The following is a 13,091-nucleotide window of genomic DNA, read 5'->3' on the forward strand; positions in this document are numbered from 1 at the left end:
GATTTGACTTTCGTTTTCGCCACCGAGTTCGTCTTTGACTCTAATTTCCCATGAGCACTAATATTGACCAGAATACCCTTGTCATTAAAATGACCAAAATGCCCCTCAAGTATGTCTTTATCACGATGTTTTCGCATCGAACTCCGTAAATGAGACCTGAGAAAGAAAATCAAATAAATCATCAGAGTAACCGCTCGAACTGGACTAACTAACCCGAGTTAAGAGATTCAAATGAGACATTTTCATTCTCATCACTTCCCAACAAAGACCCCTGTCAGACCTAAACCTCTTTATTTTTCTGTCTAGTTGGTTTTCTACTTCAGCCTTATAATTCAGAAAAGCTTCTTCAGCTTCATCCTTAGACCTCAGGAGGTAAACTTTCGTGTACCTTGAGTAGTCATCTATGAAGGTAATGTAGTATCTCTTACCTCCTCTGCTAGCTAGGTTTCTGAAGTCAGCTAAGTCTGAGTGTACTAGTTCTAAAAGTTTTGTCGTTCTAATTGTGACATTCTTAAAGGACAGTTTTGCATGTTTAGCTTCTACACATATGGGACATCTAGTGTGATCATCAAGATCGTCTGCGCTGATGATTCCATTCTCTTTAAGTTTCTTAATAGAAGCGTAATTAACGTGTCCTAGGCTACCATGCCATAAATTAGAAGACTCAACGATATAAGCAGAACTAGAAGTATTATTAATTTCTGAATCGACGTTCACTACAAAAAGGCCCCCACTCAGATATCCCTTCCCAACAAAGACCCCATTCTTAGAAATTACAATTTTATCAGACTCAAAAACTAATTTTAAACCAGCTTTGTTGAGAAGAGATCCCGAGATCAGATTCCTCCTTAGGGTGGGCACGTAGAGAACATCGTTCAGAGACAGATTTTTTCCAGAGGTGAGTTTCAGAAGAACCTTTCCTTTGCCCACGATTCCAGCTTTTGCAGAGTTGCCCATGTAGACGCTGGATCCATCGTTCATCTCCTCGAAGGTCTGAAACATCTCTCTGTTTGCACACATATGCCTGGAAGCTCCTGTGTCTAGCACCCATTCATGTTTGCTTTCCACCAAACAAGTCTCGGCTACTGCAGCAATGATCTCTTTAGGTTCAGCGATATTCAGTACAGCAACGTTTGAGCGTTTGGCCTTCCTCTGGTTGCACTGGTATGCTTTGTGTCCTGATTTTCCACAGACATAGCAGAGACCTTTCGATTTCTGGATCTTCGAGTTGGACTTGACTCCTCCAGTCTTACTCTTTCCAGACTTCTTCTTCTTCTTATTAGTTTTGGACCTGTCTTTGTTTCCAGAGGGAACAGATTCAACCAAGTTAGCAGAAGGGGAATTCAAAGAGAGGTTAGAAAACTTATCCTTGAGGCGATTTGCCTCTTCAGTCCTCATGTGACTGATCAGCTCTTGAAGAGACATGTCCTTCTTCTTGTGCTTCAGATGGTTTCTGTAGTCACTCCAGGATTGAGGAAACTTTTCCAGCAGAACATTGGCTTGAAGGATTTCACACATCTTCATGCCTTCAGCAAGTATTTCAGCAACCAGGTTCTCATAGACATGAACCTGCTCCATGATTGAAGAGTCATCGTTGATTTGGAACTGTAACCACTTTCCCACGATGTACTTCTTCCTTCCAGCATCGTCAGCTCCATATTTCTTCTGAAGGGTATCCCAGATATCCTTAGCAGATTTGTAGTTGACAAACAAGTCGAATAACTTGTTATCCATATGATTCAGCAGATGTCCTCGAACGATTTTGTTGTCTTTCTGTTGTTTGACAACATCACCATTCGAAGTTGAAGACCTATCCTTAACAGGGGTAATATCGATGTCGATTGAAGAACCAGTGGATAAATCTTCGAACAGAATATAATCGACTTCGAGTTGTTCGAAGAAGATAAGCAGCTTCTGTGACCACCTCTTGTAGTTAGTTCCATCAAGAGGGATCATCTTTGACATATCAGGTAGGATTTTGAGATTAACAGCAGCCATTGATCAGAAAATCACTTTCAAATTGTTGGAAATATAGGGTAGATCAATGGAACTGTCGGGTAGAAAAGAACTTATTCACTGTGTCGTGGTATGGAGGCCACTGCCTTGAAAGTGATTTCGGAGTAACCGGGGTGCTAATTACTTGATTCCGATCACTCCCCAAGGATTGACCACAGCTTACTTCCTCTGTCTGCACTAACAGAGACAGTAATGGAGATAACAGAACTCGAAAACTTGAACAATCAGAAAGAGGAAGATAGCCGATAATGAGTTGCGACCAGTATATATAGCCTCTGAGAAAACCCTAACCGCCTAGGAAACGTGGTAGAGAAGTTAAGGGAGTGGGAGATAAACTCGGAAACTGATTAACCCTACGAAATCAGTTGGAGATATACTCAAACACTGATTAGGTTAATCCGCCGACTTAGTCAAAATCCGAGTTTAAGTAAAAATACTCTTCGTGGCAAAAGAGTCTTTTCACTATAAGCACCCGGACACCCGGGCTCACGGGCTCACAGGCCCATAAGCCCATAAGCCCAAATAGCCTAAATAGCCCAAATAGCTCAAATAGCCAAAGAGTCCAAATTGGTTAAAAGCCCAAATGCCTCACATGCGTGCGCGCGCGTGTGGGAGCCTTCTCTACACCACCATGTGCTTTACAATGAGTTGTCAAGCAACTTATTATAAGACACCTTTAGTTTCACTAGTTGAGAGATGTGGGACATTAATTGTCTAGAGAAAGAAAGCTGTGAATGCCATCTTCCTTCTAGAGGTGGAGCCCACCCATGTGCTAACTAGAAGACAAATAGTCTTGACTAGTAGTGAGTGGGTGAGGCTCACTCTCAATTAATTATTAGATGGTAATGGGCCCAACCATGGAATCACCCAAATGGGCCCAACCATTGTATAAACCCAACAGTAAAGAGTTTGATGGTTTATGTTTCTTGTGAGTGGAGAAAGCTTACCTACCAACCTCATCTATAGCGTTCGAGTTTCATCTTCCAATGTTGTAACTTACATTGTTTTTTTTTTTTTTTGTAAAGAGTTTGATGGTTTATGTTTCTTGTGAGTGGAGAAAGCTTACCTACCAACCTCATCTATAGCGTTAGAGTTTCATCTTTGAATGTTGTAACTTACATTGTTTTTCTTTTGTAAAGAGTTTGAAGGTTTAGGTTCTCAAGTTTTAAGTCTCTGTTCTTTCTTTGATCTTTATGCTCATCATCTTCTCGCATGAAGAAGATTCCTTATAATGCTAAGGTCTCTCAAGTGAGTGGGAGCTCTTCATTGTAGAAAACTTTGATTTCCTGTAAGTGAGTGGAAGCTTATCATTGTAGAAAATTTTGATTTCATGTAGCTATTGTTGTAACTTATATCTAAAGAAAACTATGTAATTGTAGTTCTTATAGGTATAATTGTAGAAAACTTTGGTTTATCTTTTATGTTTCAAGTAACTTTGATATGTATAATTGTTGTTTCAAGTAACTTTGATAGGTATAATTGTTGTTTCAAGTAACTTTGATAGGTATAATCGTAGAAAACTATGTAACTGTAGTTCTTATATCTTTTATTTCCTTTAGTTTCTCTTTTATGTTTCAAGTTACTATAACCAATGCTTCCAAGAGAGATGAGGTTTTAATGTGAAATCCACGTTGATAAACAGAGGTCACAATTAGTTTGGATGAGAATTGTAATGTGAAATCCATGTTGATAAACAGAGGTCACAATTGTAGATAATGTGTTTGTTATAATTCCCTTCAGAGTTTACAATTTTTCATATTAATCAAATTACTTCTGATTTTGTATGTTGTTTTAATTATTTAGTTGATGAAATTTGTTTGATGTTTGCACAAATTTGACAACTGAATCCCGACTTTTTGAGTTCAACTTATAATTGTGAAGTGAGTTATAATTGTGAATTTAGGGTAGGTTGATGATGTCAAAGTGATACTTTTAGATCGATTTTCTACAACATACGTCGGGTGTGCATGTGCCGCAGTGTTCATGTACCCCATTTTATATACACAAACCGTCTGACGTCACGCGCGTCGTGCATTCACCCAGACGTGCATGCATCGTGTGCACATTTTACGACTATTACTAGATTGAATATATTGTTGCCAGAAGATAAAAATAGATGTACATCGACAAACGTCGTCTATCCAAAAGTACTGTTATAATGATTCAACATTGTTTAAGTTTTTTTTTTTTAATTCTACTTAGAATTAAAAAAAGATTATCTATTTTGTTATGGTTGGTAGGTACTACTTTAGTTCTCCCTTCCAATTTCATTATAAGTTTATTTATTATATTTTTTTTTTACGATGAATACCTGAATACTAAATTTTCACCGTGAAAAAAATGAAAACTAGGTTCCCACCGCGCCCTACGGGCGCGGTAGATCCCTCTTGGCTAACGCCGTTGTGGTTTATTACGTCCCGATTTTACGACTAAAGTACTTTCTAGCAATCCCCGAGTATGCGTGTGACGTGGAATCTATTTTGTGAGTTCACATCACTTTGAGTCGAGGTTACCCAAGAAGTGGATGCACATTGCTGCCAATTTTTACACTTTTTGGTGTCATGCGTTTACCTATCATCCGAAATCAGTACGTGATTTCATCCGAAATCAGTACGTGATTTCGGATGACAGCTACTCGCCTAACCCCACATTGTGTGAAAATGGGCAGCAATGTGCATCTGCTTCTTGGGTAACCTCGATCACGTACTGATTTCGGATGACAGGTAAACGCATGACACCAAAAAGTGTAAAAATTGGCAGCAATGTGCATCCACTTCTTGGGTAACCTCGACTCAAAGTGATGTGAACTCACAAAATAGATTCCACGTCACACGCATACTCGGGGATTGCTAGAAAGTACTTTAGTCGTAAAATCGGGACGTTATAAACCACAACGGCGTTAGCCAAGAGAGATCTATCGCGCCCGTAGGGCGTGGTGGAAACCTAGTAGCTTACAATGGGCGATCGAACTTAATCTCATCCATTTGGAAAGCGACAATATTATAAGACGATAGGAAAACAATCCAATAGGACGTTACACATCAAACAAATTAGGAAACTATGCACTATGTTTTAATAGTACTCCTACGTATTAATTTATATTACGAGGAAAAGCAACTCTCCAGCAGACAGAATGGCTAAATGGACTAAAAACCACAATAGTGATATGATCATATGATACTGTTATTTTGCATTTTCTTTCGCAATTATGTTTTAATAGTACTCCTGCGTATTAACTTATCATTAATTTATCATTCTTGCAACAACCAGAGAACCTTAATCCGCCAAACACTTAGGTGACCGATTTAAATACACTCCCAAAAAGTTTTAAGGGTCGTTCTTTCAATAAAAAGAAAAAAAATTTAAGGGTGGTTTTAATGAATTTTTGGTCCATCTGAGTCGGTCATAAAAACCTAAAATGACCATTAATACCATGGGCAAAAACATGTCACAATCAGATAATTCAGATTCAAGTGATTCGAACAAGTAGAAATAAACACCACCTTACTCTAGCTGATTCAACCAAAGCTGTGGTCGGAATCAGACCTGAGAGTTCATTTTTCAACCAGAACATATGACATCAAGTACTCCCAGTTATGGAAAGTAAAGATAGTCAAACACAGAAAATGACAATTAGAGCTCTGCTCATTCTGCAAAACTAGAACACATGATAGATATGACAAAGTTGCATTGAATAGAATCTCAATTATCACATACACCTTTTGCCTTCTTTTTCCCTCTTTTCACAAGCAGGGCATTCTCACTTCGTTTCTCCTACATATCTATACATATAAGTGGGAATGAAGATTATATATACTTAGGATCCTAATTTAACTAGTCGAAAACGCTTATAAAATACCCAAACTTGAATACTATGCATACGCCAGAATCGGGCTTCTATCAAACAAACAAATCCATAATGCGACAGCTAGTAACTTCGTGGGAAATATGAAAATTTTGCTAGCATTATTCGGATTTTGTTGTCCTTCATCACCAACCCTATTCATTCTAACCTGCTAAAATTTGGACGTACCTAGCTAGACCGAGTCTGGGACTGGTTTAGATTCGAAGAACTTCGCAACAGCCTTGTAGAGATTTTCTTCCTCGAAGGGTTTTGAGACATAACCATCCATTCCACATTTCAAGCACTCCTCAGAAGTTGCCTGAATGACATCAGCAGTCATGGCTAATATCGGCATGTGATACTCTGCCCTTTCAGGTGATTCTCCATTCTTCATCTGCTCATTTGCTATGTCCTCCATTTTCCTAATCAAACAAGTTGCCTCAAATCTGCAATTCAAGAACAGTTTCTCGTCACGTTCATCAAAATGGACAAACTTCATATACTAAGATTGTAGGATTTTGACAAGTTCCACATACAAATAGACGAGATTTGGATTTCTAAAGATACGCTTAAATGTTACGTAGAATTTTCATTTCAGGAACAAGATATACGCTTAGGGTATTAAAACGATACATAATCAATAACTAGTGTACGAGGCATCTAACTTTTTTTCTGAAGTCTAACTAAATTATATAAAATTAAAATACGTACCCATCCATTTCTGGCATCTGAATGTCCATGAAGCAAGCATCAAAAGTATGTGGCAATTCTAGAAGAGCAAGAGCAGCTTTTCCACTCTCAACAGAAACAACGTTAGCTCCAAACCTCTTAAGGGCACCTTCAGCTACTCTACGGTTTACCCTGTTATCGTCTACCACCAATATACGTCTTCCTTTTAGAAGACTGTGAAGGAAACCAGAGCCATTGGGTAGTGCCTTAGCTTGCGGCCTCTTGTTCCCTACACCAAGCGCCTGATGGAGACAAGCTGCGATCATACTTGCTCTCAGGGGTTTCATGATCACAGTATCGGAAAAACCTGCTGCTTTTGCTCTAGTTGACTCCCGCTGACTGATGTAAGTTGCGAGAAGGATCAATTTAGGCAACTCAAGTATATGACCGATCTGCTTCAATTCCAATAGCTGTTCAAGCACGCGAGTTTCCTCATTTGAGATCCAGGAATCCTTCTCAACTAGAATCATGTCTAGTTGTTTTCCACTTCTGACAAATTAAACAATGTAGCTAAATTAAGCATTCAGGTTCACGATTACGAGACATAAAGATATTTTTAGATCAAAGTAGGCTTTCAAGAATCAAAATAATTGTTGCAAGTCAAGAAAAACTGAAAAAAAGCGTTACTTGGTATGATTTTCAACAGTCATGGAAAAACTGAAATAAATGCATTCTATAAATCTAATATGTAATCTTACCCTGATCTTGAAAAACTATCTGGCCCAGATATTGAAGCAAGTGCCGCACTGATACTAGGGGCAAGTTCTACCAAGATACCAAGTCTCTTGAGATGATACTTTGTCACAACACCTCTAACTGGTTTTCCATCGACCACAATGGCTTTCATTCCTTTGAAAGCAGTCGGCAATGTTTCAACAAGTGGTCGTTTGCGATCAATAAGTGAATTTTTATCACCTCTTCTCAGCCCTGCAGTGAATGTAAATGTGCTTCCAACTTGGGGTCGGGTAACGAAGCTTATCTGACCACCCATTAGCTCAACCAGACACTTACTGATGCTCAAGCCAATACCAGTTCCACCATATTGTCTTGATGTAGAACTATCAGCTTGCATAAATGGTGTAAAAACTCTATCTTGTGCATCAAAAGGGATGCCGATCCCTGTATCTTCCACACTTATCATCAGAGTCACATTCTCAGAACTGTCAGAGTAGAATTCTTCATTTTCTGTTAGAAGCTTAAAATTTTCCCAGCAGTTCCGATGATCAGCAGCCTCGTAGCCACTTAATGTATTGATTTGATTGTCCCCTGATATGACTTCTAGATCACTTGATTCTCTGTTCAAGCATAATTCAGCTTTAGAATCCATCATGATGTTTACAGGTTCAACCACATGAACCACAACAAATATATGGCCCTCCTCAGTAAACTGGAAAAGAAAACAAAAGCGATCAGAATCAGCAGATTTGGTGTTTAGATCGGCTAAGTAGATGCTAATACTCGAAGCTTGTTTAACATTCTGTGTGACTAATATGTTTGAACTTAGAAATGAACCTTTCTGGTTGAACGTCAATATCATGTCAAAAGTAAGTGTGCATTTCATGTTATGTGCTACTCTGGTATAAAAGAAAACTGAACTTACTTTAACAGAGTTGCCGACCAGATTGGTAATAATTTGTCTGAATCTTCCGGGATCACCAATAAGAATTTGAGGAACTTTATCAGAGACAAACAGAGCTAGCTAAATTTTCCAAATGAACCGCATAGACGGAAATGTGGGATTCACCATTCAAACAGAAAAGCCAGTCAGTTGACGTAATTGAAACAAACATGTAACACACAACCAAAACGAAAAGGAAAAAAAACATCATTACTTCTTTTTTCCTTTCTAATAAAATTTACTAACGACAAAATAGACAAGTTGCTCGTGTAATGTCAAAGTTGAACTTACCTCAACACGCTTGTCCCTTGACTTCCCAGAAAATAAAGACAAAACATCATCAAGGATGGGACGAAGATGAAAGGGAACGGCTTCTAGTTCTAACCTTCCAGATTCAATTTTTGCCCTATCAAGCACTTCATTTATTAATGTTATCAGTGCCTTCCCACAGGCTTGAGCAGTTCGAGCATAATCCAACTGAGACTTGCTGAGATCTGTATCTAGAAGCATGCCGAGCATTCCTGCAAGTAAAAGCATAGTAGTCGATAAATTTATGTTTGTAACTCAATTTCCCATACAGAATTTTTTTTAAGGAAACATTAAGAGAAGGATTTGGTCATACCAAGTACACCATTCATTGGCGTTCTAATCTCATGAGACACGGTTGCTAGAAACTTTCATTAAGAAGGAGGCATTACAAAAATAAACAAGAATCAGATCATTGAAAGAAGTCAATCAACTTGAGAATTGAAGCATTCAACATTAGTGTGACATTCTAAAACAGACCTGAGATTTTGCAACATCGGCAGCTTCTGCTCGAGCTTTGAGCTGCTGCATTAACCGAAAATCTTCCTCAATTTTGAGAATGTGGATTAACGCGCCATAGACGATATACCCAACCAACAGAGAGATCACAAAAAAACCATACGAAGAACTGACTTCCGACCATGGTATGGGAGGATTTTGAAGATATCTGGTCAAATTATGAAAACATTCAGGGACCCAATGTGTTAGAAAACCCTTCATATGGCCAACTATGTACGGGCAGAACTGTCAAGGGGGATTTTTTTTTGCAGCAACTCAGTAGAAAACCAAAAAAGCTGTACACATTAGGCCATGAGCTACCCGACTAGAGTTACGCCCTTGACAAGAGAAAGGAGTAGATATCGAAAGTGCTTACCTACATCTCATTTGGTGTTTTCTGAATGGATCTCCAAAATCAAGCAAACTAGTATGTGAAAGAGACATGTCAGCTTCTGGATTTGGGGGTCCATACATGATTAATGGTTCAGAAGAATTGGTGACGTCATAAACATTCACCACAATCTCCTCCTTACCAGCAAGTTGCCCTAGCAAATTTTCTACTAGTGATTCGACATCAAATGCTCCACCAAGATATCTGCCGCCATCAAAATTCTCTCCCAAAATTCAAATTCCGTATTTAATAGGAAAAAATGAAAACAATTGGAAGATTTTTAATTAGCCGAAAACACAAAAATGTTGATCTTTATACAGAAAAATAATAAAGCTCGCTTTGTCAGTACTTTATATTTATTAAGTGGGAAGGTCTGACATGAAGCAAACTCGACATTAAGACAAAAACATAGACCTAGAACAATGAAGTACATTCTCTTTGCAATTACATGACCAAAACTTAAAAAAATTTCACAAGCTACGTCCAACTTCCTACAAAGTTTGCAACTTGAGATATCCTTCATTTTTCCTAATCAAAGCTATTTGCAAGAGTTTCTTAGTTATGTTCGAAGATCACGAACAAATATTCAGTTTCCCTTGTTGCAACTGCTAAGGAACTTCCTCCGGAAAATCCAAACAATTTGAAATGAACATTTGGTGACTCAATGGTCTGAATATAAACTCAACCATTTAGTTAAATGCTTAAATTTCAGCAGCTCAAACACTTGAACAGTAAGAAGAAAAACTACAACTAACTGCAAAAATAAGTATTGTTGAACAAGGGCTAACACTTGGTCTTACCCTGCAGTATTGTGAATACGTTCTTCAACGGTAGCATCCACAGGAAGATCGAAGCTGTAAACTGGGAATGTCAAAACAACCCCCAAATGAAGAGACCCCAAGAGCCTAAATGGGTTAGTAAGAACAGCTTTTCCAGTAGCTCTAGCCCTTAAAATGTTCTCTCTGTCCTCCTGCTTCCACAATATGTAAACAAATTGAAGTGAAAGAAAGCTCTGAAGAAACCAACATTTCACCAAACTATAAAACTGATATTTGAAAGTTTTACCTCCCCGGACATCATATCCAGAGATTTGATGTAAGAAACAGTTTGTTGTGAGAATATCACCGGAGCATATTCATCTCGAGGGGGTGAAGGTTCCCTCTCCATTGTCTGAATGATCCATCCTTGCTCTTTCTCAAAACTTTCCCTCTCAGAGTGAACAACCCTTTGTGCATAAGCTACTCCACTCAACAATGGCCGCTCAAAAGCAGTTCTAGCTGTGTACTCAGCAAAAGTTTCCTGCATTTTCAGACCATTTTCACCCACCCAAATCAGGAAAATTGATATTCGGAGGTACTAAAAAATGAACAAGTTTGATCTCAAGAGAAGAACCCAAGAAGCAAAATAACTAAAAACAGAAACCCAAAAACAGCAAGGAGGAGAAAAACTTGAGAGACCTGATCAATGGCTGATGGATCCTTGTAATAGTGAAAAGTAGAGACAAGAATTGCAAGGGCATGAACATGATTAACACTAACACTGAACTGATCTTGAATCATTCTAGCTCTTTGATCACACATACTAACTAAAACATCTTTCCTTTTAAGCAAAATATCATCTTCAATGTTCTTGTAGATAGAATAGGAAACCCATCCCATTAATATGATCCAAAGAAGAAAACAACACACAAGTCTGCCTTTTGTTAACAAACTAAAATAGCTTGCCCTTTTCACTACCAACCTTTCATTTAATGTTTCTTTTAACTTTTCATTTAACTTCACAGCCACTGTATGGTGGCTTTGCATCTTCAAACTCATCACCACCAAAAACAGCTTCTCTCACTCTCTCTCTCTCTCTCTCTCTCTCTCTCTCTATCTATCTATCTATCTATCTATCTATCTATCTATCTATCTATCTACTATCTCTCTCTACTTTCTTCTCTTCTGTGTTCCACTCCCTTTCATTTCTCAGCTAAAAGTAAAAAACCCATTCCCATTTCATTCCCAACAATTAAAATACAAAAAAGGTAAATACTCTTTTTCAGAGGCTTTTCAAAAGCCCTTTTCTCAAGAAAGAAAAGGGTTCTTGAGAAAAGGGTAGGTCTTTCTCTCTCTATATCTCTACCCTGAATAATTAAACAATACTAGAATGAAACAAATTTCTACAAACCCAAAAGAACAAGAACAACAAATCCCTCTGAATCTATCTTTTATATATTCTTTCCTTGACTACTTACACTTTTCTATCCTCTCTGTTTCTTAAAAAAACACAAACAAAGATTTAGAGAGAGAAAGAGAGGTGAGAAACCCATTATCATCATCATCTAGGAACAAAACCCAAGTTGAAGTTGAAGAATCAAGAAACATAGAAGAATGGGTTATCTCTCAAAAGAAGTGAAAAACCCTCAAATAATCCCAAATAAGCAAATTATATAGTGTCATACTCATGCTATGAGAGTGTTGAACAAAATATAAAATATAAACAAGAGAAGGGTTCTAATCATATCCCGGGAAGCGTGGGTTTCTTGGTAGATCCAGACAAACAAGTAGCATGTCCATTTTTTTTTTTTAATATTTCTTTACTGAGAAGATGAAGATAAACAGATTTGACTATAATATACTAGTAATTATAAGCTCAAGAAAAACTCAGGTCCTTTCACAGCCACTGTAGAGAGATGAAGAGAAGTAAAGAAAGAGAAGACAGGGCATTTTAGAGAGTGGGTTTGGGTTTCTGGGATTTGAGGTTTTTGTTTGTTGGTTTCTGTTGGTCGTCGTCCGGGTCACTATCAAAATCTTGAACGGACCCCTCTATTTTAATGGAAGATATTCCCTTTATCACACTTTTTCTGGATATCTTAAGATACGCTACTGTTGCAAATATCATTCAACTATTTCTTCCCGTCTTCTCTCTCTCTCTCTTCAATTTTCTTTCATTTTCAATGGTTAATTTCTATCCTGCTTTTTGACTTTTTCAGGCACCCTTCTGTGGCCAACTTCATGTTCACAAACAACAAGGGTACATGACCTGCCTCCTTCGACTTTCACTTGAACCGTGTCCGGACATTTGAGAGTCCACAAATAATTGGAGCATTCCGATCCAGACATCTGAGAGTCCACAAATATTTGTGACATTCAAACATAGACATTTGCGAGTTTACGAATGTGTGGGCCATTCAACTCAGGACAGATATTCATAGACTTCAATGCATTTGGACTTTCATAGATTTTTTGGGGTGGATTCTAGTGTACAAATTGTTCTAAAAAACGGACATTTGAAATGCAGAGTTGTAAAAGGTGATAATAATATGGGTGTCTCCAAAGGCACCCCACTGTTTTTGTTGTAGGTGTCAAGGCTGAAGTCTTTGACTCCAGTCAATTCATTTTAATTGAAACACTTTGTAGGTGCCCTTTCCTAGAACTGTCTGTTTCAAGAGAGCAAGCATATATACTCTCGGATTGTAAAGTCTACGCGGTCTCGAATTGGTTTCAGTCGAGGCCTGATTGAGGCTCTCGGATTGGACAATCCGGCACCTTGTCTATGTTCTCAGATTTGTCCAATTTGAGACCTCCTGATCTGTTACGTGTACGAGATTCCATAGAATTGTTCAAATCTTATGAACTTCATTACTACTTACAAATCAACTCAAAATCGATGAGAATTTTCAAGGATTTAATCATTTCAAAAAAAGT

At 38.1% G+C, this 13,091-nt stretch overlaps 1 protein-coding gene across 3 annotated transcripts; it reads right to left on the reverse strand.

Moving 5' to 3' along the window:
* Positions 1–5,689: 5,689 nt before the first annotated feature.
* Positions 5,690–12,451, reverse strand: LOC147531917 (histidine kinase CRE1-like). 3 transcript variants are annotated; one of them, XM_086649327.1, is made up of 12 exons: positions 11,322–12,451; positions 10,860–11,253; positions 10,468–10,701; positions 10,203–10,372; positions 9,388–9,606; positions 8,994–9,180; positions 8,830–8,881; positions 8,499–8,728; positions 8,190–8,288; positions 7,288–7,976; positions 6,572–7,078; positions 5,690–6,306 (listed from the first exon to the last, which is right to left on the reverse strand). In XM_086649327.1, exons 2-12 carry the CDS (start codon positions 11,217–11,219, stop codon positions 6,054–6,056), a joined length of 3,000 nt encoding a protein of 999 aa, XP_086505453.1. In that variant the 5' UTR covers positions 11,220–11,253; positions 11,322–12,451; the 3' UTR covers positions 5,690–6,053. The 3 variants fall into 3 exon arrangements, with proteins under 3 accessions (XP_086505453.1, XP_086505454.1, XP_086505455.1); XM_086649328.1 differs by having other exon boundaries at positions 10,860–11,261; positions 11,322–12,397; XM_086649329.1 differs by having other exon boundaries at positions 10,860–11,285; positions 11,322–12,320.
* Between the last annotated feature and the right edge of the window lie 640 nt (positions 12,452–13,091).

This window comes from Eschscholzia californica, unplaced genomic scaffold, assembly GCF_041429995.1.
Source record: "Eschscholzia californica isolate CP2 unplaced genomic scaffold, dmEscCali1.0.p SCAF_6, whole genome shotgun sequence".
In the NCBI taxonomy this organism is placed as follows: domain Eukaryota; kingdom Viridiplantae; phylum Streptophyta; class Magnoliopsida; order Ranunculales; family Papaveraceae; genus Eschscholzia; species Eschscholzia californica.

Coding starts and splice junctions, on each gene's coding strand:
- LOC147531917 (XM_086649327.1), bottom strand. CDS start 11,219: ATGAGTTTGAAGATGCAAAGCCACCATACAGTGGCTGTGAAGTTAAAT. Junction 8,729..8,829: donor GCCAATGAATGGTGTACTTG/GTATGACCAAAT, acceptor TTTTACTTGCAG/GAATGCTCGGCATGCTTCTA. Junction 8,289..8,498: donor CAAGGGACAAGCGTGTTGAG/GTAAGTTCAACT, acceptor TGGAAAATTTAG/CTAGCTCTGTTTGTCTCTGA.